Genomic DNA, 27,988 nt, shown 5'->3' with positions numbered 1-27,988 from the left:
AAGGGGAAGGGAAAAGGAAGAAAAAGGTGGATGTCCATAAAATACCCTGATCCCCAAGCCAACCCAGTTATCTTCCTTTTTGCCAGTCTCTGACATTCTGTCTGTCCTGAGGAGTTCACTTAGGTGGGTTGTTGTTGTTGTTGTTGGGTTGTTGTTGTTGTTGTTTTCGAAGTAGGGTCTCACTCTAGCCCAGACTGACCTGGGATTCACAATGCGGTCTCAGGGTGGTGTTGAACTCACCATGATCCTCCTACTTTTGCCTCCCAAGTGCTAGGATTCAGGTTTTTTTGCCAGAAGGAACTAACCCCAAGCCACTCTATGGCTACATGGCATCAGAAAGTCTTACATCATTAGTACCAGTGGGCAGGTTCTTTTTCAGTGAGTTTCCTTCCTGGGCACCCATCAGCCAATTAGGGTCATCTATACACCTGAACCTGGCAATCACACTCATTCTAGTTTGATGCCTAATTCATATAAATGAACCTGATCCAAGCCTCCACAAGTATGAGAGAGATGGTCCATTTGCAGCTTGGCTGGGAGGGAGGAGAAACTTCTTTTGGCTTGGGATCTTCCTGCTTTTTCTTCTACCCTGTTTGCATGGCCCCTTTATAAACCCTCTATAACTTATGCTTCCTCTGTGTCCATGTTTTCAATTATTTGCTAAATATGGAGAACTCGAGACTTGAGAGCCACTGGCTCAGGGGTTCTAAGTTCTCCCACAGCCCAGCCTGCCTCCCACATCATTATGGAGAACCAGTTCCTCCCAAGAACGAAGCTTCCATTACCTAAATCTACCAAGGAATTCTTCCAAGGAATCTTCCATCCTCAATAACAAAATAAAGCCACTTGGGATTGTCACCAGTATTCTTATCATATGCTACCTTGCCTCAAGCTCCTCTACATTGTTTCAGATATTGGCCCCTGGTAAAATATTACCCTATTCAAAACTGAAAATGCAGGTGGTTTCCAGATCAAGATAGTCCAAGTCATACCATCCAGAACTTACTCCGCTGTACTTCCCTAGCAAAGGTCTACACCAGAGCTGCACAATAGGAGGGTCTGAGAAAATGAAAATATTTTTGTATATTTTTCCATACAAGAGACACAGTCTGGGCTGGAGAGGTGACTTAGCAGTTAAGGTGCTTGCCTGCAAACCTAAGAACCCTGGTGGATTCCCCAGTACCCACGTAAGACAGATGCACAATGGTGTATGCATATGGAGTCCATTCTCTCCTATGTCTCTGTTTACAAATAAACATTTTTTTTTTTTTTTTTGATTTTCGAGGTAGGGTCTCATTCTAGCCCAGGCTGACCTGGAATTCACTATGGAGTCTCAGGGTGGCCTCGAACTCATGGCGATCCTCCTACCTCTGCCTCCCAAGTGCTGGGATTAAAGGCGTGCGCCACCACGCCCGGCCAAATAAACATTTTAAAAGAGAGAGAGAGAGAGAGAGAGAAGCCATATATGACTACTGAGCACTTGAAATGAAGCTGATGCAACTGAAGTGTCAAAGTTTCTATTTTATTTAATAATTTAAACCTCACATAGCATATGATAACTATATTGGATAGTAGGGTCCCCAAAAAATATAGTCATTAATTGTCCCTTTGGTCTTTGTTAAAGGATTGCAAACAAATTTTAGTATCAGCACAGTACTGTTTAGACTGATGCACCAGAGCATTTACTTCTCACAGATCTTTGGATCAAGGTCTAAGTGCTGTTTTCATGCCAGGTGATGAGATGTTCAACTACTGGAAGATATGATTATTAAGTAAACAAGTTACAATATATTTGTATTTGATAGTAGAAATATGAGTAAAGAATGGTGGGTACTTAGTCTATATCATACTTGTTTGTGAGAATTAATAGCTGTCATTAGAAAATTTTCTTTAAGTTGGAACACCAGGGAAGAACATGTTACAAGACAGAATGAGAGGAAAGAGGGAGAAAGCGATAGACTTCCCAGATGCCCTGGAGTCCCCAAAGTGCTTAGCGTGTGCGAGACCCTCACAGTTCACGTGTGCAGTGCGTTCTTCAGCATAGAGGGCGCTGCAGAGTCGGGCTGCAGGATGACTGGGAGAGCCTAATACCAGTTTGGACACCAAAAGTAGATACAGGGCACTAAACTTCCACTGCTGTTAGATTTTACATTTCATAGGAAGTTCTTTTGTTATCTGCTTCATTTGATTTCTAAATGGGTATGGTGAGACCGTGTCTGCTTCACCCAGCACTGGTAGAGAAAATTCTGTGAAAATTTGTTGCAGCTTAATTCTCTTTGGAACATCACCTTCCCTTACTGCTCTGACATGTCGCGTTCCAGACACCTTTTGCCACCATGACCCAGTCATACAGTGTTCTTGGTTGGCATTTGGTGACAGGTCTTATGACAGAGTTCTATACTTTATTATTTTTTTATTTTTACCTTTTTTTTTTTGTTTGTTTGTTTTTCGAGGTAGGGTCTCCCTCTCCAAGGCTGACCTGGAATTCAGGGTGGCCTCGAACTCACAGCAATCTTCCTATCTCTGCCTCCCAAGTGCTGGGGTTAAAGGCAGGCGCCACCACTTGGGGCTGTCCTATACATTTTGATTACAGGTAGGAACTTAATAGACAAGTGTATTTGTGATGTTGGCTGTGAGTTACACAGAAAAATAAAATTCAGGATGTGTTAAATAAAGTACACTTTACAAACTCTACCAACAGGACTTCAGATAAAAGGGGGAAAATATGTTTGTTTTTAAAGTGGAGAGTGAGGTATACAAGTACAATGGCAAGGGGAAGTTGGCCAGCGCCATCACTGTGGGGAGCCCCACAGGGAAGCAGGTGCGCTCCCTAGCTCCCCCTTTCGTCCCCAGTCCCGCACACTCAAATGAGTGAGACAACCCAATCCCGCAACATCTGTGACCTAAGAGTTCAGGGTGCGCAACCAAGGCAAGAACTGATTTAGTAGTGTGTATCCTACCCGTCTGCCTAAAGATACTTTGCTCTGAACCCACATAAACGTAACATGACTCCCCATTCAAAATGGATTGCTGGTAGTTAGTAAAAGCTTGATGAAGAGAATCTACCGGCCCTGGTAAAGAGAGGACGGACAGCGGGAGGAGGCCGTTTCTATAAGAATCCCTGGGCACTCCGGACTACTTTTCTATATTTGCCCAGCACCTCAGCCTCTCAGCGTCCCGACCCGCAGCGCGGAGACCACGCCCCCAGGAGAGCTGGGCGGACGTCTGGCGTTTGCGCTCGCGTCAGGGCAGGGTTTCTTGTCCCTCGCCGCGGCCCGTTCCGTCTGGCCGCCTTGCTGCCGGCCCTGAGCTGACGTGTCTGCGGCTTTGCGGCGTCGGCGAGGCCCGGCGACATGGCGGATGCGTGGGAAGAGATCCGGCGGTTGGCGGCCGATTTCCAGCGGGCGCAGTTCGCCGAGGCCGCGCAGAGGTGCTGGTCCTTCTCTGGCCGTAGTGGAGGCGCCGCAGGCCCCTCGTGTGCAGGCCTGCGCCGCTCGCGTTTGGGGCCTGCCGCCGCCGCCCTGGGCACCCCGCAGAGCCTGCCGGGAGTCCCGGGCGCACCGCGAACTGCTCCTGTAGATGACTTGGCCTGGTCCTCGGCCGCAGCTGCTCCCAGCCTGACCCGGGACGCCAGCTGTCACTCTTAGGCCACAGGCGCTCCTACACACCCCAGAACCTTTGGAGGAGATGTCCAGAGCACCCCGACTCTGCCCTGCAGTGTTGTGGGGCGTGTGTCTTTGTGATGCTGATGAAATTCTTTCATTTTATCCCTTGTGGACCCAAAGGCACTACAGCCTTGATGCATACTTTGCATTCTGTAGCATGGCTGCAAGCACCCCCAAAGCAAAAACAGTCAAATAAATCTGGGCCACATTAAGTTTGTGGGTTACTTAAGAGTAGCAGTTAAGGATTTACTAAGTCAGATCTCTGGTTTTCAGACCCAGCTTACTAGTAAGGCCAGGATGAGCATTGAATTAAAACTACAGCAGGCGGTTTCCCTATTTAAATTCCATGTCCACAATATCCTATTTCGAGTTGAAAACTGGAGGCAAGTCTAGAAGACAGGAAGTTTGAAATCTCAGTAAGCTGATGTGTATCAGTTTAGTAAATGAATTAAATGTATATAAAATGGGTATTCTGTAGATTTTAAATGATTGAATCAGTAGCATTATACAATACAAATGAATAATTTGTCATGAAGAAAGTAACTTGTTACTCAAACTTCTTGAAGCCTGTTTTCAAACACTTTACTTTATGATGAGCTATTGTCATAAACACTCAAGAACTTTTCTTCCTAGGCTGTCTGAGCGGAACTGCATTGAGATTGTGAATAAACTCATTGCACAGAAACAGCTAGAAGTCGTTCACACGCTTGATGGAAAAGAATACATCACTCCAGCCCAAATTAGTAAAGAGATGAGAGATGAGTTACATGTCCGAGGTGGTAAGTAATTTTTTTTTTATTATCATCCCCGGGATTTTTGGAAGAAAATAAAACACCCTTGAGATTATATCTAAGTAATAAATGTTATAATTTAGAGTACCCTTCTCAATTATTTATTTTTATCCCCTTATGATCAAACCCAAGGTCTGCCAAATACTAGACAAACCTATCACTGATAGTTAACTTAATGATCAGCCTTAATGTTTCTACTAGATTCATTTAAACATGACCATATTAAGTGAACTCAAGTAATATCACTTAGACATATCATATTATTGTTATTTTGAGTCACAAATACTATATATGTGATTTTTTTCAGAATTTATCTCATAATCCTGGGTTGGGTACCCAGCTATCACGTATCAAGTGGTTGATTGTGAATGTAGAATAGAAAAATTTTTTGTTGTTGTTGTTGTTTTGTTTTGTTTTTCAACGTAGGGTCTCACTCTAGCCCAGGATGACCTGCAATTCACTCTGTAGTCTCAGGCTGGCTTTGAACTGACAGCTATCCTCCTACCTCTGCCTCTTGAGTGCTGGGATTAAAGGCATGTGCCACCATGCCCAGCAAGAATAGAGATTTTGGGGCTGTAGAAATGGCTTAGTGGTTAAGACGCTTGCCTGCAAAGCCAAAGGATCCTGGTTCAATTCTCCAGGACCCACGTAAGCCAGATGCACAAGGTGAGTCATGCGTCTGCAGTTCATTTGCAGTGGCTGAAGGTCCTGGCGTGCCCATTCTATTTCTCCCTATCTCTCAAATAAGTAAATAAGTGACTAGAGATTTTTAAATGATTGTAGGTTCTCAAAAATTAAAGCTAAGGCTGTATCACCACACTTTAAAAAACGCATACATAAGCCGGGCTTGGTGGCACACGTCTTTAATCCCAGCACTCGGGAGGCAGAGGTAGGAGGATCGCTGTGAGTTCGAGGCCACCCTGAGACTATGCAGTGAAGTCCAGGTCAGCCTGAGACAGAGTGAGACCCTACCTCGAAAAACCAAAAAAAAAAAAAAAAAAAAAAACCAGCATACGTATTTATACATTAGATAACTCAGTATAGTATGGAGTTGTGTCCATCATATTGAATGCAATGTTATTGTTACTAGCAAACACAAAAAGTTGTGTTTCTTTGTCTTTTTACAATTAGAACCACTGAGCAAATTGAGCACAATTTGATTAAAGTAGAAAGTCTTTATTAGTTCTTAATCAGTGTAACTTTGGTGTTTTGTTTGTTTTTTATTTTCCTGTAATAATGCTAATAAAGTATGTGCTGTGATTTGGAATATTTTAGGCTGTCATTGCCTGATGGAAACTGAGCTTTCAATTTCAATTATTGAAAACAATTGTTTTAATATAGTTGTAAATATTTCCTTTGGTCATAGTAGATAAAGTCCAAGTGAAGAGACTTGAATACACTCCATAGGTCTAATCAGCTTGGGTCAGTGAATGGCATAATTGATGAGAAGTGACCGAAAACAACTGTGTAAATACATGATTGCTGATGGCTTCAGCTATGAAGGATTCATGTTTAGATACATCAATTATTGATGACCTGTGTCCTTCATTTGACCTGGACTCATTAAGACCCAAATCATTTAGTGTTTACATTACTTGTTTCACATATGTGTAATTTAATAACCTTTTTAAAAATATTTATTTGAGAGAGAGAGAGAGAGAGAGAGAGAGAGGGGCAGGCAGAGAGAAAATGAGCTCTCCAGGGCCTCCAGCTACTACAAACTACAAACACATGCACCATCATGTGCAACTGGCTTTACACAGGTACTGGAGAATTCAACCTGGTTCTTCAGCTTTTCAGGCAAGTGCCTTAACTGCTGAGCCATCATCTCTCCAACATGTAATTTAGAACAAATGGTTCTGTTGAACATACATGTAACTTAAGTGATTCTCTTTTCTCTAAAGGTCGTGTAAACATTGTTGACTTACAACAGGTAAATTAATATTTTTTTCTTTCTCAACTTTGAAAACTATGTTTAAAACTATGTTGTCCAGTGCTTTTTAAGTGTTCACTGATACTGCTGTCATTGTTTGTGTAGTGTTTGTGAAGAGACAGTTACATAACCTTTACTGATAGATAGTTGTTCTTTCTTGGTTGATTGGCCTCATTCCTTGCCAAACAAACTCAATAGTTATTTTATGTAATTGCAAGGTTTCTGTAATTGTAGGAATAAAACTTACTATTGTTTCTTGTTTACATATTTTTTAGAAATTAGAGGCAATGGAGAAATAGTAAAATGTGGAAAGTATTTTCAGAATATAAATGTGCATGTGATCATCAAAGCACATTTTATAAAAGCTTGAGTGAAATGGTGTCTAGTTTACTGCTTTAATAATAATTTTTTTTGTTTGTTTGTTTTTTGTTTTTGTTTTTCAAGATAGGGCTTCACTCTAGCCCAGATTGGCCTGGAATTCACTATATAGTCTCAGGGTACTCTCAAATTCAGTGTGATCCTCCTATCTCTACCTCCCAAGTGCTGGGATTAAAGACATGTAGTACCATGCCCAGCAATATAGATTTTTCTAACAAAGAAGAAATTAATTTTTCATGGCTAAAAGTAAAATAACAGTAAGTCTTATTTAAAAAAAGAAAGAATGATGATTTGGCAGAATTTTATCTATAAATTTGTGTTTTGAGACAGGGACTAACTATATACACTATCTATCCTAGAACTTACTATGTAAACCAGGATGGCCTGAGACTAATGGCAGTCTTCCTGACTTAGCCTTCTGAATGTTGGAGTTATGGGTGTGTGCTACCCTACTTAGCTAATAATACCTTAGATTAATTCAAAATTCATCTAAGAATAAGTGGTTACTTTAATAGTATAATTCTAGTGCTGATGGGGCCAGAGACAGGAGGATTACTGGAGCTTGGTGGTCAGGCAGTCTAATCAAAAAGCATTGAGCTCATGAGAGACTGTCTCAAGAAAATAATGTGATAGAGGAGAACATACAATGTCCTCTGGCCTCTCCATGGGGTGCACCCACACACAAATCAAAATTAATATATGTAGTTAGAAATGTATGATTTCCAACTTAAGGAATAATTCACACTTATTACTAATATGGTTCTATTTTCAGGTCATTAATGTGGACTTGACTCATATTGAAAATAGAATTGGTGATATTGTTAAGTCAGAAAAGCATATCCAGATAATCCTGGGACAGCTGATAGATGAGTAAGTATAATATTTCCAAGATTTCTTTCTTCTTTCAAATAGTGATTGAATTTAGGCCACTTAGGCTTTTTGTTTAGGTTTTGTTTTCATTCGTTTGTTTTTTTTTTTTTAAGTTTTTCAGGGTAGGGTCTCACATTAGCACCGGCTGACCTAAAATTTACTGTGTAGTCTCAGGGTGGCCTCAAATTCATAATGATCCTCCTACCTCTTGTCTCCCAAGTGCTAGGATTAAAAGCATGCACCACCATGCCCAGCTTGTTAAGATCTTTTATAGCACTGACTTTCATAATAAAAATCATTTCACTTAAAAAGTAAGCACTAGCCGGGCGTGGTGGCGCACGCCTTTAATCCCAGCACTCGGGAGGCAGAGGTAGGAGGATCACCGTGAGTTCAAGGCCACCCTGAGACTACAGAGTTAATTCCAGGTCAGCCTGGACCAGAGTGAGACCCTACCTCGAAAAACCAAAAAAAAAAAAAGTAAGCACTGGACTGGAGAGATGGCTCAACAGTTAAGGCACTTACCTTCAAAGCCTAATGACCCAAGTTCGATTCCCCAGAACCCACGTAAAGCCAGATGCACAAAGTAGCACATGTATCTGGAGTTCATTTGCAATGGCAGTAGGCCCTGATGTGCCCATTCTCTCTCCTCCATCTTTCTGCCTATCTCATAAATAAATAAATAAAATGCTAATTTTTGGGAGATACACTCATAAATAATATAAACTTTTGTCTTTTTTTCCTATTAAAGCTATATAAAATAGAACTCATATCATTTGTCCTATATGATTTTAATTCTGAATGCAAATTTGCTCCAAAAAAAAATACAAAATGACTATAAAATTTCTACTGACAGCAACATACATCCCCAAATGTATCGTTTGATTACTCTGACATTTGGTTGCACTGATGAGGAAAACATGATGGTGCTTAATCATAGTCTCCTCATTCCTTTTGGATCATGCATTACTGCAGTAGAAGTTAAGCACAAAAGAAAGGGAAAGCATTCTTTCTAATTGCTTTTTCTGTTGTCTTTTGTTCACCCTTAGGAACTATCTGGATCGGCTAGCAGAAGAGGTAAATGATAAACTGCAGGAAAGTGGTCAAGTCACCATTTCAGAGTTGTGTAAAACCTATGACCTTCCTGGAAACTTTCTGACACAGGTACTTTTCTTAATAGTATAATGTATATTTAGGATAGTTTTTTTTAAGAATTTTTTTATTACTTACAACTTCCATAATTATAGACAATAAACCATGATAATCCCCCCCAACATACACTTTCCCCTTCACAACTCCACTCTCAATTAGTCTCTCTTTTGTTTTGATGTCATCATCTTTTTCTCCTGTTAAATTGGTCTTGTGTAGGTAGTGCCAGGCAATGTGAGGTCATGGATATACAGGCCATTTTGTGTCTGAAATAGTGCATTGTAGGGTTTCTACCCTCCCTTTGATTCTTACATTCTTTCTGCAACCTCTTCCACAATGGACCCTGAGCCTTGGAAGGTGTGATAGAGATGTTTCAGTGCTGAGCACTCCTCTGTCACTTCTTCTCAGCACTATGGTACTTTTTGAGTCATCCCAGAGGTTGCCGCCATCTGCAAAGAGGAGCTTCTGTAATCAAAAGTATGAGTAGCATTAACACATAGGTCTTAACATTAAAAGAAGGGCTTACCGGGTGAACATAATATATCTATTTAGCCAGACACCAGCAAACCTTATACCCCTAGGGCTCCAGACTTCACCATCATAAGTTTGCAGTATCAGGCATTTGTTCCCTCCTATGGAATGGCGCTCCAGTCCAGTTAGATCTAGGGAAAGATTTTTCAACAGAGAATCCTAGTGGGAGGGAAAAGCACCAGACATTTTGACCATCAGTTGATTTATTGGAAAGGGTGGCTTGATTAACCTTGAAGCAGTATATTTTGAGAATATTTCCTATACATAAATGGTCCTGTGGAGGCTATTTAAAAATGATTGCAGTTTTCCTGGAATCACAGGCCATCCTGAGAACAAATAATAGACTCAGTTCCAGGACTGTCTTGATGCGCATAGGACACACATGCATGGATTTGTTCAGTGCTCCTGATCTTGGGTACAGACACTACCAGGATCTGTGCAGTTTGATTGCTTGATGGGTTTTATGAAACAGCTGCTGAGGATTATAGTTCAGAGAGGCTACGACAGATCAGGGAAGCTGCTAAACATCTCACCATACACAAGGGACCCACTTCAGCAGAGGATTTCTTACCACAATGTCCATAGTGCCACTATCCTTTTTGTACCTTTCTTCCTCCTTTAAACGGTTACGTGCAATAAGGGAAGAACCCAGGAATTTCACAAAATTTTAAAATTTTGGTATTTGTGTTAGTACTCAGATGTCTTGATTTATAGTTTAATAACCATGTTACCTAAAAACTGGGGATTTAGAGTACTTTTGTGTCTTCTTTTTTCCCCAAGGTAGGGTCTTGCTCTAGCTCAGGCTGACCTGGAATTCACTATGTAGTCTCAGGATGCCCTTGAACTCACAGCAATCCTCCAACCTTTGCCTCCAAAGTGCTGGGATTAAAGACATAATGCCACCATGCTTGGCTCTAGTTTGATACCATAAAGTCATTGAAGTCCCTCTGATTTGGTAGAAATTCCGTAGACTTTAGAGTTAAGGAGACCTTGCTTTTTAACATTAAGAAAGTTATTTTTACTATTATTTATTTATTTATTATTTTATTATTATTATTTGTGTTATACTTTAAGTTACATATCTGTGAAATGGCAATAATTGCTCTTCTTTTACAGGCATCACAAGACACAGCTAGTGAAATGTTGGTGTGATGGGGGCACCTTACAAATGGCAGTTGTGTTTTGAACTTAGAAATAAAGAAATAACCAAATCTAATCTTTTTTTTTTTAATTTAATTTAATTTATTAGTTTTCTTTTCAGTAAATACAGGCAGTTTGGTACCATTATTTAGGCTCATCTGTGATCTACACACTCCCATTAGACCCTCCTTGTTATTGAAAATGGGTCGTGCATTGTGGAGTTAGCCCCCAGTTATTAGTATGATAAATGTCTCTGAAAATCATGACCCAACATGTAACTCTGACATTCTTTCCGCCCCCTCTTCCGCAAGATTTCCCTGAGCCATGTTGGGTTCATTTTTGGTCTGCTTCAGTGCTGAGGTGTTGGGGGCCTCTGAGGCTCTGGCTCTCTGATTTGGTAGGAGTTGATTTTTCTCTGCATTGATCTCCTTCCCCTTTGTGCTGGTATCCAGTTCACAGGAAAACATCACCCTTGCTTATTTCGCCAGTTGTCCTTAGTTTCATTTGGGCCCCTTCTGAGGTATGTTGGGGCAGCTCTCTTCTTAGGATCTGCATCTATCTGGAAAAGAGAAGCAGATTCTCCAACGGAGAGTAAGTTAGCACTCAGAAAATTGAGATAACACTTACTTTTTTGATAGACAGTTTGATAGGTGTAGGCCCTCTTATACCCCATGATTGATGGTAGCTTGATATTGTAGAGTGGGCTTGTGTTTGGGTATGGTTCTGACTTGTTTCCCAGCTCCAGCTAAGAGTCTAGTACCACTGAGTGGATCAGTTAGCCAAATCAAGAGCAATTGATTCCTCACCATGGCTGTGTACCACTATTGCACTTGTGTGGGTATCACATCCGGTTAATTGTTGCTACTTAGGTTAAACAATGCGTTGCTTGGACAGATCTTGGTCACTTCCCCCAGTCGCCTATGTAGCGCCTTCTGGCATTAGACACGCTGACTGTCTGGGGACTGACTCTCTCCTGGCTTCCAGCCATGTCATTCCATTTTACGTGTCAGCTGCGTATGGAGTCTTCAGCAATAGGGTCTTACCACTGGCCTTTAGTGGGTCATCAATTACTCTGACAGAAGTCTGTCATTGTTTTGGGAAACCTTGTAGGTTTCTCTGATCAAAAGCTCATTGTGGATTATAGGCCCAAGCTGGAAGTGGGGGTTACAGGTCAGTGTCCACTAAGAAATTGAGGAAAAAGATAACTAATATACAAGAGTTAGAGAGGAGAGAGATAGAGGGGAGAGGGGGAGAGGGAGGGAAAGGAGATATAGGAGATTTAGGTCAGTCTTGATCCTACCCTCTCCAGTGTCTTGTGGTTCAGGTGTTTCCTGTAAGGGACTAGTGAAAGTTCAGTCATTTGGTCTGTCTTTTAGGAAGTAGAATTTTATGGTACCATTGCCATTTGGGTCCGGATTACTGTTTTCCACCCTTTGATTCCCTCCCCGCCCTCCCATCCATCTTATTGTCTAGTCCATGAGGTACTTGCTGGGTATGTAAGGCATCTTGGGCAAATTCAGGTTAGGTGTTGCAGATGAGTGAGACTATGTGTCTATTTTTTTTTCTGTGATTGGGTAAGTTCGCTGAGAATGATCTGTTCCAGGTTCAACCATTTTTCCTCAAATTTCTTTATGTCGTTTTTTCTTACTGCTGTATAGAATTCCATTGTGTAGATATACCACATCTTTGTTATCCATTCTTCTAATGATGGACATCTGGGTTGATTCCAGCTTTTAGCTGTTACGAATTGAGCTGCTACAAACATGGTTGAGCAAATCTCTCTGGCTTTTGGTTTGAAGGTTTTAGGGTACATGCCCAGTAATGGTATAACTGGGTCTGTTGGTATTTCTATAGTCAGCTTTTTCAGGAGTCTCCATATTGCTTTCCAAAGTGGTTGTACCATCCTGCATTCCCTCCAACAGTGAATGAGTGTCCCTGCTTCTCCACATCCTCGCCAGCATTTATTTTCATTTGACCTTTTGATGTTGGCTATCCTTATTGGGGTAAGGTGGAATCTCATAGTTGTTTTAATTTGCATTTCTCTGATGATTAGGGATGATGAACATTTTCTTAGGTGTGTGTTTGCCATTTGTATCTCTTCCTCTGTGAATTGCCTGTTTAACTCTGTGCCCCATTTTGTGAGTGGGGTATTTGTCTTCTTATTGTTTAGACTTTTGAGTTCTTTGTAAATTCTAGAGATAAGGCCTCTATCAGTTGGATAACCTGCAAATATTTTCTCCCACTCTGTGGGTATTCTATTGGCTTTGTTTATTATATGCTTATCTGTAAAGAAACTCTTCAGCTTCATATGATCCCAATGGTTGAGTGACTGTTTAAGAACTTGAGCCACTGGGGTTTTATTCAGGAAGTCTTTTTCCATTCCTATATCATGGAAAGTACTTCCTAAATTTTCTTCCAGTAGTTTTCGAGTTTCTGGTCTTATGTTGAGGTCTTTGATCTATTTGGATTTGAGTGTTGTGCATGGTGAAATGTGTGGATCAAGTTTTAGTTTCCTGCATGTGGTTATCCAGTTTGTCCAGCACCATTTGTTGAAGATGCTATCTTTTTTCCAGTCTATATTGTTTGGGCCTTTGTCGAATATCAAGTAGCTATAGTTGCTTGGCCCAAAATCCGGGTCCTCAAGTCTATTCCATTGGTCTATACTCCTGTTTTTATGCCAGTACCATGCTGTTTTTATTACTATGGCTTTGTAGTATAACTTTATATCAGGTATGGTGATGCCACCAGAGGTATTTCTTTTGCTGAGGATATGTTTGGATATGCGAGGCCTTCTGCCTTTCCATATGAAATTTGAGATCATTTTTTCTATGTCTGTGAAGAACATTGTAGGGATTTTAATTGGAATTGCGTTAAATCTATATATTGCCTTTGGTAGGATTGTCATCTTCACAATGTTAATTCTGCCTATCCAGGAGCATGGGAGGTCTTTCCATCTTTTCAAGTCCTCCTCAATTTCTTTTTTGAGAGTTTTTAATATTTTCGTTGTATAGATCTTTTACTTCCTTGGTTAATGTTATTCCAAGGTATTTTATTTTATTTTTTGCTATTGAAAATGGGACTATGTCCTTTATTTCTTTTTCTGTGTCTTTGTCATTTGCATACAGAAATGCTTCCGATTTTTGTGCATTGATTTTGTATCCTGCTACTTTGCTATAGGAGTTAATCACCTTTAGGAGTTTTGGGATGGAGTCTCTCGGGTCTCTTACATATACAATCATGTCATCAGCGAATAGAGCTAACTTAACTTCTTCCTTTCCAAATTGTATCCCTTTTATTTCCTTCTCCTGCCTTATTGCTTGGGCTAGGACTTCCAGAACTATATTGAAAAGCAGAGGTGAGAGAGGACATCCCTGTCTTGTTCCTGATCTCAATGGGAATTCCTCCAGTCTCTCTCCATTAAGAATTATTTGGGCTTTTGGAGCTTTGTATATTGCCTTTATTATATTAAGATGTGAACCGGCCATGCCGATTCTCTCCAATGTTTTGATCATGAAGTGATGTTGTATCTTGTCAAAGGCCTTTTCTGCATCTATTGAAATGATCATGTGATTTTTATGTTTAAGCTTGTTTATGTGGTGTATTACATTGACAGATTTTCGTATGTTGAACCACCCTTGTGTTCCTGGGATAAATCCCACTTGGTCAAGGTGGATAATGCTTTTGATGTGTTTTTGGATTCGGTTTGCGAGAATTTTGTTGAGGATCTTTGCATCTATGTTCATTAGGGAAATAGGCCGATAGTTTTCTTTTCTTGTGGCGTCTCGGCCTGGTTTTGGGATTAGGGTGATACTAGCTTCATAGAAGGAGTTGGGTAGTTTTCCCTGTTCTTCAATTGTGTGGCACAGTTTTAGGAAGATTGGTTTGAGTTCTTCCATGAAGGTTTGATAAAATTCGGCTAGGAATCCATCTGGTCCTGGACTCTTCTTTTTTGGGAGGTTTTTTATTACTTTTTCAATCTCCATGAGCGTGATGGGTTCATTGAGGTGGTTGATCTGCTCTGAGTTTAGCTTTGGTAGATGATATGCATCCAGGAATTTATCCATCTCCTCCACATTTTCCAGTTTTGTGGAGTAGAGGTTTTTGAAATAAGTCCTGATGATTCTGCCGATTTCACTGATGTCTGTTGTAATCTCTCCTTTTTCATTTTGAATTTTGTTAATTTGGAGTCTCTCCTTTTTTTGCTTGATCAAATTGGCCAGAGGTTTGTCAATCTTGTTTATTTTTTCAAAGAACCAGCTCTTTGTTTTGTCAATTGCCTTAATTGTTTCCTTGGTTTCCAATTCATTAATTTCTGCTCTGATTTTAATTATTTCCTTCCTTCTGGAGCTCTTTGGGTTGGATTTTTCTTGTTTTTCCAATGCCTTTAGGTGGATGGTTAAGCTATTGATTTGGGATTTTTCTGTCTTTTTTATGAAGGCATTGAGTGCTATGAATTTTCCCCTGAGGACTGCCTTCATTGTGTCCCACAAGTTTTGGTATGATGTGTTCTCATTGTCATTCAATTCCAGGAATTTTGCAATTTCATTTTTTATTTCATCCACTATCCATTTATTGTTTAAGAGTGTGCTATTCAGTTTCCAGTTGCCGTTGGGGCTCTTGTTGGTTTTTTTGTTGTTGATTTCTAGGAATATAGCATTATGATCTGATATCATGCAGGGAATTATGTCGATTTTCCTAAATATGTGGAGGCTATCTTTGTGACCCAGTATATGGTCTATTTTAGAGAATGTTCCATGGGCTGCTGAGAAGAATGTGTAGTCTGTGGATTTGGGGTGGAAAGTTCTGTAGATGTCTGTTAGGTCTAAGTGCTCTATGGTTTTGTTGAGCTCTCTTACTTCCCTGTTGAGCTTCTGTTTGGATGATCTGTCTATTACTGATAATGGTGTGTTAAAGTCCCCAGCTATGATGGTGTTGGTGGTTATTTCTGTTTTATTGTCAAGTAGGTTTTGTTTTATGAACTGCGGTGCCCCTGTGTTTGGTGCATACAGATTTATGATTGTAATATCCTCTTGATGGATTGTTCCCTTTACAAGTAGGAAGTAGCCTTCTTTGTCTTTTTTGATTGTTTTTGGTTTGAAGTCAACTTTATCTGATATTAATATAGCTACACCTGCTTGTTTCTTATTCCCATTTGCTTGGAATATTGTTTTCCACCCTTTCACCCTGAGGAGGTTTCTGTCTTTAGTGGTAAGGTGGGTTTCTTGAAGGCAGCAGATTGAGGGGTCTAATTTTTTGATCCACCCTGTTAGCCTGTGTCTCTTGATGGGTGAATTAAGGCCATTAATGTTTAGGGTGATGACTGTGAGATTTGATTTGATCCCTGTCATGTTGTGGTGGTAGAGGTGTGTTGGCATTTCCATGGAATTTTTTTTTTTTTTTTGTATCTACTCTGGGTTTGATTGCTGTGATCTTCTTCTTGTAGGCATTTGTGTTTGGTTATTTGTTTCTTCTCTGTGGAGAATTTCCTGGAGTACTTTCTGTAGGTTTGGTTTTGTGTTCATATAATTGTAAAGCTGAGTTTTATCATGGAAAGTTTTCCTTTGCTGGGTAGAGTAGTTTGGGTTGAAAGCCATAGTTTCTTAGAGTTTGGAGAGTATCATTCCAGGCCCTTCTAGCCCAGAGTTTGGAGAGTATCATTCCAGGCCCTTCTAGCTTTCAGGGTTTCCATTGAGAAGTCTGAAGTAATTCTGATGGGGTTTCCTTTGAAAGTGGTGTGCTGTTTTTCCCTAGCTGCTTTTAGGATTTTTTCCTTGGTGTCAGTGTTTAGAGTCTTAATGATAATATGCCTTGGGGAGTTTCTCCTTTGGTCTAGTCGGTTAGGAGTTCTGTTTGCTTCTTGAATCTTGATGGGCCTTTCTTTTAAGAGACGGGGGAAGTTTTCTTCAATTATTGTGTTAAATAAGTTCTCCATGCCTTTGGTCTGAAATTCTTCTCCTTCTGGTATTCCAATGATTCTGATATTAGGACGTTTAAGTGTATCCCACAATTCTCTCATGTTCTGTTCACAGGAACTTTTGAACTTACTGAAATTTTTGGACTCTCGAACTGTTTCTCCATCCTGTCTTCCAGATCAGAATTTCTATCTTCCACTTCGCTGACTCTATTCTTGAGAGCCTCTAGTGAGTTTTGGACTTGTTCAATTAAGTTTGCATTTTCTACTACTTTCCTATGTATCACTTCCATCGCTTTGTCCAGCTCTCTTTTTGTCTCATTTTCTGATTTTCTTGATGATTCTTGGAAATCATCCTTGCATTTCTTTATGTTTTCATTTAGTGTTGCCAGCTGATTTTTAAGGTCCTCTTTTTTTTCATTCTCCCTCAACTCTCTTAGCTCTCTTTGAATTCCTTCCAGTGTCTTATCATATTGCTCTAGCTTAGTGATGGTAGCATCCATACGATTATCTATCCTTTGTAGCTTTCCTGTCAGATCTAGCAGTAGTTTGGTCAGGGTTGCATTGTTCATTGCTTCCACTTGATGTTCTGATCCTAAACACTCTTCTATGTTTTGGTTTGTTGTGATCTTTGTTGGACTGGGCGATCTGTCTGGATTTTCTTCCATTTTATTTTTCGTGTTATTTCTTTTGCGCTGTGGTCTACCCATGTCAGTGTATGGGCAGGTAGGTGGGTGGAGCAGCCTGGGATCTAGCTTAATGCAAATCCAAGGCAGCCTGGGGCAGTTGTAAGCAGCCTGGGTTTTTGCTCACTCTTGCCAAAGCCGCCTACCTATAGCCTGACAGGGGCACCAAAGTTGCCTGAATTCTCACCCAGTAATGCACCTAAGCTGCCTGCCTTTGAGCTTGAAAAGGGACTGAGGTAGCAAGCCTTGAAGGTGCCTAGATTCTGGCTGGGTACTCTGGGGTCTGTAAACAGTCTGTGCTCTTCCGCCTCAGGGGAGTGGGGGATGGGTGGCAATGTACAGGTAGGGGATGGCACCTGCGCTGGCGCTAGTGACTCAGTGTGGACTTATATGGCTCTTGCTGTGGGACTGGGCCCACTGCACGTGCAATTGTAGTGCAGAGGCAGATGATGTGGGTACGGAATCAGGACACAGCAGAAACTGACTGGCGGCAAGTGATGTGAGAACAGCAGGGCGTGAGGGGAGGGGGGGCAGCTAGGAGCGCAGGGCGCTGTGGGATACCGTGGGGTGCTCTGGACTCGCAGGGGGGGAGGGGGCAGATCGCGCGGGGGGGGGTGAGGGGGTTCAGGGGATCACGGATTGTGCAGGGGGCGTGGAGCACTCTGAGGTAAGATGGAGTGCTGGATGCTGCGGGACGCTGCGGGGCAGTCTGGACGTGCGGCGGAGGTGGGGTGCACGGGGGGGGGGGGCTCGAGGAGCGCGGGGGGGGGGGGCGCGGGGAGTCTCGGGGCACGCAGGGGGCGCGGGGCACACCTGGGCGCCCGGGCGCTGGACGCTGCGGGCCGCTTTGAGCGCCCCTGTCACGTGTGGGTAGGGAGCATTGGGCGCGCTGGGGGGGGGGAGGCGGGTGTGGGGCGCGCGGGGGGGCTCGAGGCGCGTGAGGGTGGGGCGTGGGGGTCTCAGGGCGCGCGGGGGGGCGCGGGGGTGCGGGGCACGCCTGGGCGCCCGGGGCGCTTGGGGCGTGCCTGCTGTGTGTGGATAGAGAGCACGGAACGCGCGGGGGGTGGGGCGCGCGGGAGGGTGGGGCGGGCGTAGGGTGGTCTGGAGGCACGCGGGGGTGGGGTGTTTTGTTTTTTTGAGGTAGGGTATCACTCTGGCTCAGGCTGACCTGGAATTCACTATGTAGTCTCAGGGTGGCCTCGAACTCACGGTGATCCTCCTACCTCTGCCTCCCAAGTGCTGGGATTAAAGGCGTGTGACACCACACCCGGCTCCAAATCTAATCTTTAGTACATAGCACCTGAAGAAAATAAACATACAAAATTTACCAAACAAGAATGCATGAGGGCTGGAGAGATGGTTTAACTGTTACAGGTCTTGCCCGCAAAGCCTAAGAACCCTGATTCAATTCTCCAATGCCTATATAAGCCAGATGCACAGGTTGGCACATGTATCATTTGCAATGGCTAGAAGCCCTGGCATGCCCATTCTATCTGCCTTTTCTCTCTCTCAAATAAATAAAATATGTTTTTAAAAAAGAATCGCATGATATTAATTTGTAGTACACATTTATCCACCTATATTAAGTGAATAAGGTTTCCTGGCTGCATTGAAAGCACAAAGTATGGATCTATTGTACCTAAAAACCAGGAGTATAAGTTATATTTTCTGTGTAGAACTGTAAGTCATGGAAAATCAAACACCATTTTAACAATATCAGACTCTTAGTCTGGAGAGATAACTTAGTTGATAAAGTGTTTGCCTTGCTAGCAGAAGGACCTAAGATTGGTCACTAAAACCAATATGTATTTAATTTATTTACTTGCAAGCAAAGAGAGAGAAAGAATGAGCATGCTAGAGCCTCCAGCCACTGCAAATGAACTCCAGATGTATGCTTCACTTTGTGCATCTGGCTTTACATGGCTACTGGAGAATTGAACTCAGGTCCTTAGGTTTTACAGGCAAGCACCCTAACCACTGATAACCACTGAGTATTCTCTCCAGCCCCCTTTTCCTTATATCCCTCCCCCCTTTTTTTAAGAAAGAAAGCAAAGGTATGGCATTTCAGGTTTTATCTTTTCTTTCTTTTCTTTTTTTTTTTTTTGAAATAGGTTCTCCCTCTAGCCCAGGCAGAACTGGAATTCATTATGTTGCCTCAGGGTGGCCTCAAAATCTTGGTGATCCTTCTACCTCTGCCTCTCGAGTGTTGGGATTAAAGATATCCACCACCATGACTGGCAAGATTTTATCTTTTGGTGGGGGGGATTGAGGTAGGGTCTCACTCTAGCCCAGGCTGAATTTCACTCTGTATTCTCAGGGTGGCCTCAAACTCATGGCAGTCCTCCTACCTCTGCCTCCCTAGTGCTAGTGTATGCCATCATGGTCAGCAAATTTTATCTTTTTAATTTGTAATCCCAGTTTTGGGGAGGTAGAGATAAGCACATGCCTGGGACTTGGTGGCCAGCAAGTCCAGTGAGAGACCCTGTCTCAAAAGGAGGTGGATGGTGGGGCTGGAGAGATGGCTTAGCAGTTAAGTGCTTGCCTGTGAAGCCTAAGGACCCCAGTTTGAGGCTCGATTCCCCAGGACCCATGTAAGCCAGATGCACAAGGTGGTGCATGCATCTGGTGTTCCTTTGTTTGCAGTGGCTGGAGGCCCTGGTGTGCCCATTCTCTCTCTATCTGCCTCTTTCTCTCTCTCCCTGTCACTCTCAAATAAATAAATAAAAATAAACAACAAAAAAGTATTTTTTTAATAAAAGGAGATAGATGGTACCTGAGGAATGACACCTGGCCTGCACACACACCCATAAATGCACATACATGCACACCCACCCACATGGACATGTGCCCCTCATACACAAAAATATCAGGCTCAGACCAAATGATTTCTTACAGTACTGTATTGTGTACTTTTGGACATGAACAAACATAGCTTAATAGTTTTTGGTTCTACTTTTTCTGAATAACATAAGTTGTCTTCTGAAAACTTATCAGGTTGTTTGAAAACATTTTTCTTTGTCACAATAAAAACAGCCACACTGACTTGATACCTACTTTATTTTAGGATATGTCCAGACTTATTTCACATATATTTCACCATGACATAGTATAGCTGAGGAGAAACACTATCTCAGGTTTGAAAACAGGTTACCAAAAAAACAGATCATCACCTATTTAAATCTTGCCAGAGGTATCTTGTTAATATTAATGTCATTAATTCATGTCTTACATGTCCCTTCATTACAGAATCTTGAAATAACACTAATCTCTCTGTTAGGGTTTAAAGGTCCAGATAATGTCTTGGACATCTGTATATTGGAAGCTGCCTGTATCTAGAAAATGGGTTAATCATTCATATTTATTGTAAATTATAAGTAAGCATTATTATACAGTGCTATTATTATGATATTTAAGCTGATTAATTTATTGACTCTGCTATGAGGCAATGACACTTTATAGATTCTTATCCTTTATTTTAGCTTATATATCATGTGATCTGTGCTTTTGAAATTTCTCTGTTGCAATTATTAGTACATCATCAGCATGTAGCAGAAATGAATGGGATTACACAAATAGATGTGTTCAATTTTGTTCTTTTAAATTAATAAAAATTGACATCTTTACTCCCAGGCATTAACTCATCGACTTGGTAGAATTATCAATGGACATATTGATCTTGATAACAGAGGAGTAATTTTTACCGAAGCTTTTGTAGCTCGACATAAAGCACGCATCCGTGGACTATTCAGCGCTATTACCCGGTATGCATGTTTAATATGGGTACATTTCTTTGATATTGTAACTAAATTTCTCTTTTTAAGCATAACCTCAGAAGATCCCAGTTATTAAACAGATAGAAGGGAAGCTTCTATAAATTGGGATTAAGGATGTCAAAGACCTGGAACTCAGCCTTGTCCACCCACATGTGCTCCCTACTCTTATGATCCCTCACCATGCACTTCTGCAGAATGGAGTTTAAAAACTGCTGCCAACATCAGTGTGTTGAAGTTACTGAAGTCATGGAAAGACCATAGAGTTAGTAAAGTGAAAAGAATGTGGGTTCATGTTGCTGGCAGAAAACACCCAACCAAGAGCAACTTACAGGAGGAAAGGGTATATTTTGGCTTATAGACTCAAGGGAAAGCTCCATGATGGCAGAAAAAAAGTGATGGCATGAGCAAGGGGTTGATATCACCTCCTGGCCAACAGCAACAGGAGAGTGTGCCAAATACTGGCAAGGGGAAACTGGCTATAACACCCATAAGCCCACCCCCAACAGTACACTGCCTCCAAGAGGCTCCACTTCCCAAATTGCCACTAACTGGAAACCTAGCATTCAGAACACTTAAGTTTATGGGGGACACCTGAATCAAACCACCACAGAAGCTCTGTAACATGGTGACCATGTGACCTAGAGCAAATAGTTAATAACCTAATTTCTTTGGACTTCAATTGGAACTGATTTTCTTAAGATGCTGTGTACTAAAATTCTTCAAATCGAATGAATAACAATGTTGTTTTGAAAGTCACATTTCTAAAATAAGTATTTTTTTTTAATGTTTGGATCTTTGTGAAAAAAAAAATATATATATGGAGATTTCAGAAACCATGCATTCTTGGCTACCTCCTGTACTGTGACATCAACTTTTGTTTCAGTGACTTGTTGACCCAACAGTATTTGAAATGTCCAATTGTCTCATTTTTTAAAAATTTTTATTTATTTATTTGAGAGTGACAGAGAAAGAGGCAGACAGAGAGAGAGAGAGAATGGGCGCACCAGGGCCTCCAGCCACTACAAACGAACTCCAGATGTGTGCGCCCTCTTGTGCTTCTGGCTAATGTGGGTCCTGGGGAATCAAGCCTCAAACCAGGGTCCTTAGGCTTCACAGGTAAGCGCTTAACCACTAAGCCATCTCTCCAGCCCATATATATATATATATATATATATATATATATATATATATATATATATATATATATATTATATTTATTTATTTGGGGAGAGAGAAGGAAAAAGAGAGCAAGAATCAGCTAGAGAGAATGGGCACACCAGGGCCTCCAACCATTGCAGACAAACTCCAGATGGATGCTCTGCCTTCTTTTTCTCACTTGTATAGGTACTGGGGAATAGGATCTGGGCCCTTAGGCTTCACAGGCAAGCACCTTAACCACTCAGCCATCCCAATTCTCTCATTTTTAAAACAAACTCATCGGATTGCATATTGCCTTCCGTCTAGCAACTTTATAATTTCTCTTTTAAAAAAGTAATTTTTGTGTTTTGTTTTGTTTTGTTTTGTTTTGTTTTGTTTTGTTTTGTTTTGTTTTGTTTTGTTTTGTTTTTGGAGGTAGGGTTTCACTCTGGCCCAGGCTGAACTGAAATTCACTGTGTAGTCTCAGGGTGGCCTCAAATTCATGGTGATCCTCCTACTTCTGCTGACCAAATGCTGGGATTAAAGGTATGCATCACTATACCCGGCTTATATTTTTTAGCTTTTTGTTGACAGTTTCTATAATTATATACAATAAATCATGATAATTCCCTCCACCACCTCCATTGTGCTCTCAAATCCACCCTGAAAAAAAAATCTTTCCTCCTATTATGAAGGTCTTGCATATGGCAAGGTCATAAATATCCAGGCCTATTTTGTGTCTGGGAGATTTCATTGTAAGCAGTCCTACCATTCCTTTGGCTCTTACTTCTTTCTACCACCTCTTCCTCAATGGATCCTGAGCCTTGGAAGGTGTAATAGAGATGTCTCAGTGCTGAACACTCCACTGTCACTTCTTTTCAGCACAGTGGTGACTTGAGTGATCTTATTGGTCACCGCTATCTAAAAATAGAAGCTTCTCTACCCAAATGTGAGAGTAGCATTAATGTATGGTATAAACATTTTAAAAAGTGTTCACAGGGCAGTTTGGTGAGCATAATATATGCATGTAGCCAGACAACAGCAGGCAATGCTCCCCTAGGGTTCATGACCTTTCTAGCCATAGTCTTTCTTTTACATGAACCTTGTTGAGGCTGATGTATAATCTCAGTTTTCTTACCCTCTTGTCACTTCTCAAGCCATGCATGTGGTGACTACCATTTACATTGTCAGTATCATTAAATCTTTATCCTTATTTGATTTGCTTGTGTAGCAGCATTTTACTACAGACATTTTTTAAAACAAGGTAGCAATAGTGAATTTTATGAGTCATTTAACAAATCATAATATCCACTTATTAAACACCTTATACATGCAAGACAGTCAGTCTACAGAAGACCTGAAAGTTAAAAAGCATAGTTTATAGTCTAATGGAACCATTTTCTTTTCTATCTTTTATTCTTAAATAATCTCAAACTTTTTCTAAGTCTCTGTGACCTTTTCTTTGACCCAGTAGAGGAAGTTACTCAAATGATGTTCTTTTACCACAAGTATTTTAGTCTGTATTTTCTACATAAAAAGTTATTATCCTATATCTTGTAATACAGTTATCAGAATGAGAAAATTAATATTGATGCATATTTACATCTAGTGTTTGGTTCACTGAATATTCCAGTAATACCCTTTAGCAAAAGAGTCAGTCCAGAATCACATATTTCATGAATTGTCACATTTCCTGCTCACCTTCAGTCTGGAACACTTATTTGGTCTTTTTCTGGCTTTCATGATCTTAACACTTTTGAAGTTCACAAGTAAGTTACTTCTTTAAATGTTCAGTTTTCTTATCTGCTGTGTTTTTATTGTTGATGTGTGTGTGTATTTAGATCCCCATATTTGGGCAATATCACAGAAATGACACATCATGCTTATAATTGAATCCTGTCAGTTGGTACATAGTTGATTTTTCCAGTACTGCTGAGTGCACTGTAATCACTTAAAAGATGCATCAGATTGGCTCCTTGTAAAGCAAACTGATAGGAATATATGGAGTAGAAAGTTTGGGAACATGCAAATTATGCCATCATTCATCAAACTTACAATTTTTCATGTATTTAAATTATTTTTGAAATGATGCTCCCTAAGTTTATTCATTTGACTTTGCTTGTTAAAATTTATATATTCATATTGGCCCTAATTTATTGATTGGCTCTAAGACTGGCTTCTGTGACCTTCTACCATTTTCTTGAGTAGAGTACTTTCTTACTGGCATAACAAACCTTGTCAGATTTTACTCATTCCACTATGAATTCTGGTTCCTTCTGCTAGCATATGATATTTAGAGACCAATATCTGAATATTTGATTGCTTATTTCCACTTGGTTGGCACTATTCCCAGGTGGGGATACACTGACATATGCATATACTCTACCGTGTTGTTATCTTTCCATGTATATAGCAAACCATATATTCAAATTAGTATTCCTATTCCAGCTAGACACTTTTATTTTGTTTTGGTCTTCTCCTTTTCTTTCTTTATTTTTATTATTATTATCTTTTGGTGGGGGGTTCAAGGTAGGGTCTCACTTTGGGCCAGGCTGACCTGAAATTAACTCTGTAGTCTCAGGGTAGCCTTGAACTCATGGCGATCCTTCTACCTCTGCCTCCCGAGTACTGGGATTAAAGGCATGTGCCACCACGCCAGGCCTTTTCTTTATTTTTAATTCCTTTCTTCAACCAAAGGAAGCTTGACATGCATTATGCATAATATGTGTACTTATTTAATTAATTTCCCTTATGTAACTAAGTTCCCATTACTGCCATGGCTTCTTCTCCATGTGGATGTACTTATTCTCTGTGGTGTCTGATAGCTCACACCTGATTTCTCTTCAACCACAAGAAATTGGTTAGTGGTGGTTCCTGAGGAGCAGAACTAGGAAGCTGATTGGTAGAAATGGTTGTGAAGGGCTTCAGTTTTCTGACTTTTTGTATCTGTTTCATTTATTGCATAATCAAAAACAAAAAGCTTAAAAGATACTTTTACTATTCAAAATATAATTTTGTGGGGCTGGAGATATATAGTTCAGCTGGCAAAGTGTTTGCCATGCACACATAAAGACCTCACTGTGGATCTCCAGCACCCACATAGAAAAGCTAGGAAGTATGGTGCTGGCCAGCTAGGCTAGCTCAGTTGGTGAGCTCCAAGTCAATGATAGACATGTGTCAGAAAGAAGAGGTGGATGACACTTCTGAACAGTGATATCCAAGGCTTTCTACATGTAGACACATACAAATGCTCATACAGATGGGGCACGTGCTTACATACATTTATATGAACACATAAATATACCCATATGTGCATGCATGTGTGCACATACACAAACACATGCACAAGATATTTGTCTTTCTTATTTTCCTAATTATTGTGGTAAATGTAGTTTTTATCATGATAACTTTCAAACTACAAGAGGAAAACAGTTTCTGAGAATGAAAAAAGATTGCTAAGCTGCATGGCTTCCAGATAGTTCCAGTTAATGTCCTATAACTTCATAAGGAGCCACCAGTTTTCCTTGTCTGAGGAAACACCTGCATTCTAAAATAAAGCTTAAAATTTTGTATTAATTTTGCTATAGGTAGCCAAAAAGAACACTGGGAAGTAGTGAGTGAAAAGTGTGATTTATAGGTACACTAAACTACATTCTATTTAATCAGTAGAAAAATTCAGCCATTATTTCATCAAATGACCAAAGGTAAAGTCACTTATGGAACCCTTTATTTGTTTACAAAAATAGGGTTGTACTTAGGTAAAAGGAATAGAAAATACCAAATATAAAAGGTTGTAAGCAGAAAGACATATACAGCACCTGAACCAAAGTACTTTGAGAGTTGTAAATAATTTAGCTGAAATGCTCAGGTCAAATGATTTAAAACATATCATTGTGTTCAAATTTTTCTTTAAAAATAATTTAGTCAAAATTTCCCAAATACAGGGATTCTTTTTTTTAATTCAGTTCAGCTTTAAGCAAGGGTTTTAGTTACTAAGTGTGTGTGTGTGTGTGTGTACGCTTTTGTATATGGCCCTCTGATTTTTTTTTTTAATATTTTATTTACTTATTTGAGAGAGAGAGAAATAATATGTGAGTATGAGCATACCAGGGCCTCTTGCCATTGAACACAAACTCAGGATGCATATGCTACTTTGTGTATGTGGCTTTATGTGGATACTGGGGAACTGAACCTTGGCCAACAAGGTTCAAGTAAGTGCCTTTAACCTCTGAGCCATCTCCCCACCTGAGATTATTTTTAATAATCAATATGGGATTACTTAAATATGTTTTAATGTATGTATTTTGAATATTTTTAAAATAAACACAAATTCTCTTTTTTCAAGTTCTTAAATAAGTGTATAATAAATTAGTTTCAATTCTTCCTTTTAATTTTCCACAAAGGCCTACACCTGTGAATTCTTTGATCTCAAAATATGGATTTCAGGAACAGCTCCTTTACTGTGAGTTTTGTTTAAATTATTTATCAAATGGGGTGGTAGTATAACAGTGGTACAATGTGTTCTGAGCCTCCATGAGTTTCTGGTTTTGTCACCAGTGATGTGAAACTTTATTAAAAAAAAAAAAAAAAAGAAAGGAGGAGGGGGAAAGAAAAGAAAGTTTATTTTTGTTTTGAGCACAGTTTTGGAAGTTTCATTCCAAGACTGGGTAGGTACATTGCTGTGGGCCTCTGGTGGGTATTGCTAGAGGTCAGTGGTAGAGAGCTTGTGGCAGAATAATTCTGTTTTTATCAAGGACAAGGAAGTAGAAAGGGAGACGGAGAGAGACTTATAGGAAGAGAGGAAAGTTCCTTCAAGGGTACATCCTTAATGACCCAAGGGCTTCCCAGTAGAACCCACCTCCTAAAAGTTCTACTTTGGGTCTTTGGGAAGTTGCTCAGTGCTTACTTACAAAGCCTGACAGCTGGGATTCATTTCCTGAGACCCATGTAAAGTGGTGCATGCATATGTGACTCTACTTCACCATGACAATGAGAGGCAGGGCCAGGAGAATCTGAAGTTCTCAGGCCAGCTAGCAATGTTTGCAGCCTGGCAGTTCATTTGCAATAGCAAGACACCTTATCTCAAAGAAGGTGGAGCACAGACACTTTAACATTGCCATCTATTCCACACATACACTATGGCACACAGACCCATACACACTCACAAATTAGTAAAAATTTAAATGGTCTACGTCCACCAGTGGTGTCTCCATAGGACCACACCTTTATTCTATGGACCCTTGGAAGGCCGTCAGCATCCAGAGTGTAGTACTGCTCAGTTGTTAATGCAAAACAGCATTATTTTAATGCTTGGCCTCTTTTATCTTAACATTGCTACTAAAATATTTCCTGTTTTAAAGTTTGTGCTGTAAGAGTTTTATATTTACATCTATGTATGCCTGCCAATCATTCAATATTAATTACCTCCAGAGAAGTGGAATGAAAAAATAATGTAATTAACCTATGAAATAAAAAAAAATTGTATACATACTGTTACTTATTCACATAGAGAAAGATTTAAAGTAGTGGGAATTTTTGTCTCTGATTGTTTGGAGACAGGGTCTTTGGTAGCTTGTGCTGGCCTAGAACTTAGACTCTTTTCTCACTACCTTCCAAGTGTTGGCTTTTTACTTAATTTACTGGTATGAATGTCAGTCCCATTTCTCTAGTAAGAATTTTTTTAATTTTTTTTTTTTATTTTTCAAGGTAGGGTCTCACTCTACCTCAGGCTGACCTGGAATTCACTATGTAGTCTCAGGGTGGCCTTGAACTCGTGGTGATCCTCCTATCTCTGCCTCCTGAATACTGGGATTAAAGGTGTGCGCCATCATGCCCGGCACTAGTAAGAATTTTACAAAGAACTGAGTGTGTTAGTGCATCTCTATTGTTGGAGTACTTAGGAGACTGGTAGGAGGCTCTCTAGGCCAGCCTGGGACAAATTGAGACCCTGTCTTCAAAAAAAGATTTGTAACAATAAAAATATCATTGAATTCTTAGCTTTCCAACAACCTTAAATTATCTCCATAA

General features: G+C 40.4%; 1 protein-coding gene across 2 annotated transcripts in view; it reads left to right on the top strand.

Annotated features, from left to right (window-relative positions):
* The first annotated feature begins 3,314 nt into the window (after nucleotides 1-3,314).
* Nucleotides 3,315-27,988, top strand: part of Ufl1 (UFM1 specific ligase 1) — a 45,583-nt gene continuing 20,909 nt past the window's right edge. Inside the window, exons 1-7 of one of the 2 annotated variants that reach the window (XM_004663648.3) lie at nucleotides 3,315-3,430; nucleotides 4,299-4,444; nucleotides 6,361-6,389; nucleotides 7,540-7,637; nucleotides 8,684-8,798; nucleotides 20,682-20,812; nucleotides 26,365-26,423. In XM_004663648.3, coding sequence (XP_004663705.1) covers nucleotides 3,354-3,430; nucleotides 4,299-4,444; nucleotides 6,361-6,389; nucleotides 7,540-7,637; nucleotides 8,684-8,798; nucleotides 20,682-20,812; nucleotides 26,365-26,423 — 655 coding nt within the window. In that variant the 5' untranslated portion in view covers nucleotides 3,315-3,353. Of the gene's footprint in view, nucleotides 3,431-3,664; nucleotides 4,082-4,298; nucleotides 4,445-6,360; nucleotides 6,390-7,539; nucleotides 7,638-8,683; nucleotides 8,799-20,681; nucleotides 20,813-26,364; nucleotides 26,424-27,988 lie in introns of those variants that run through there. The other variant, XM_045154992.1, reaches the window with a different exon arrangement.

This window comes from Jaculus jaculus, chromosome 7, assembly GCF_020740685.1.
Source record: "Jaculus jaculus isolate mJacJac1 chromosome 7, mJacJac1.mat.Y.cur, whole genome shotgun sequence".
In the NCBI taxonomy this organism is placed as follows: Eukaryota; Metazoa; Chordata; class Mammalia; order Rodentia; family Dipodidae; genus Jaculus; species Jaculus jaculus.
The sequence above is the reverse complement of the archived record's forward strand: the minus strand, read 5'-3'. Positions and strand labels throughout refer to the sequence as shown.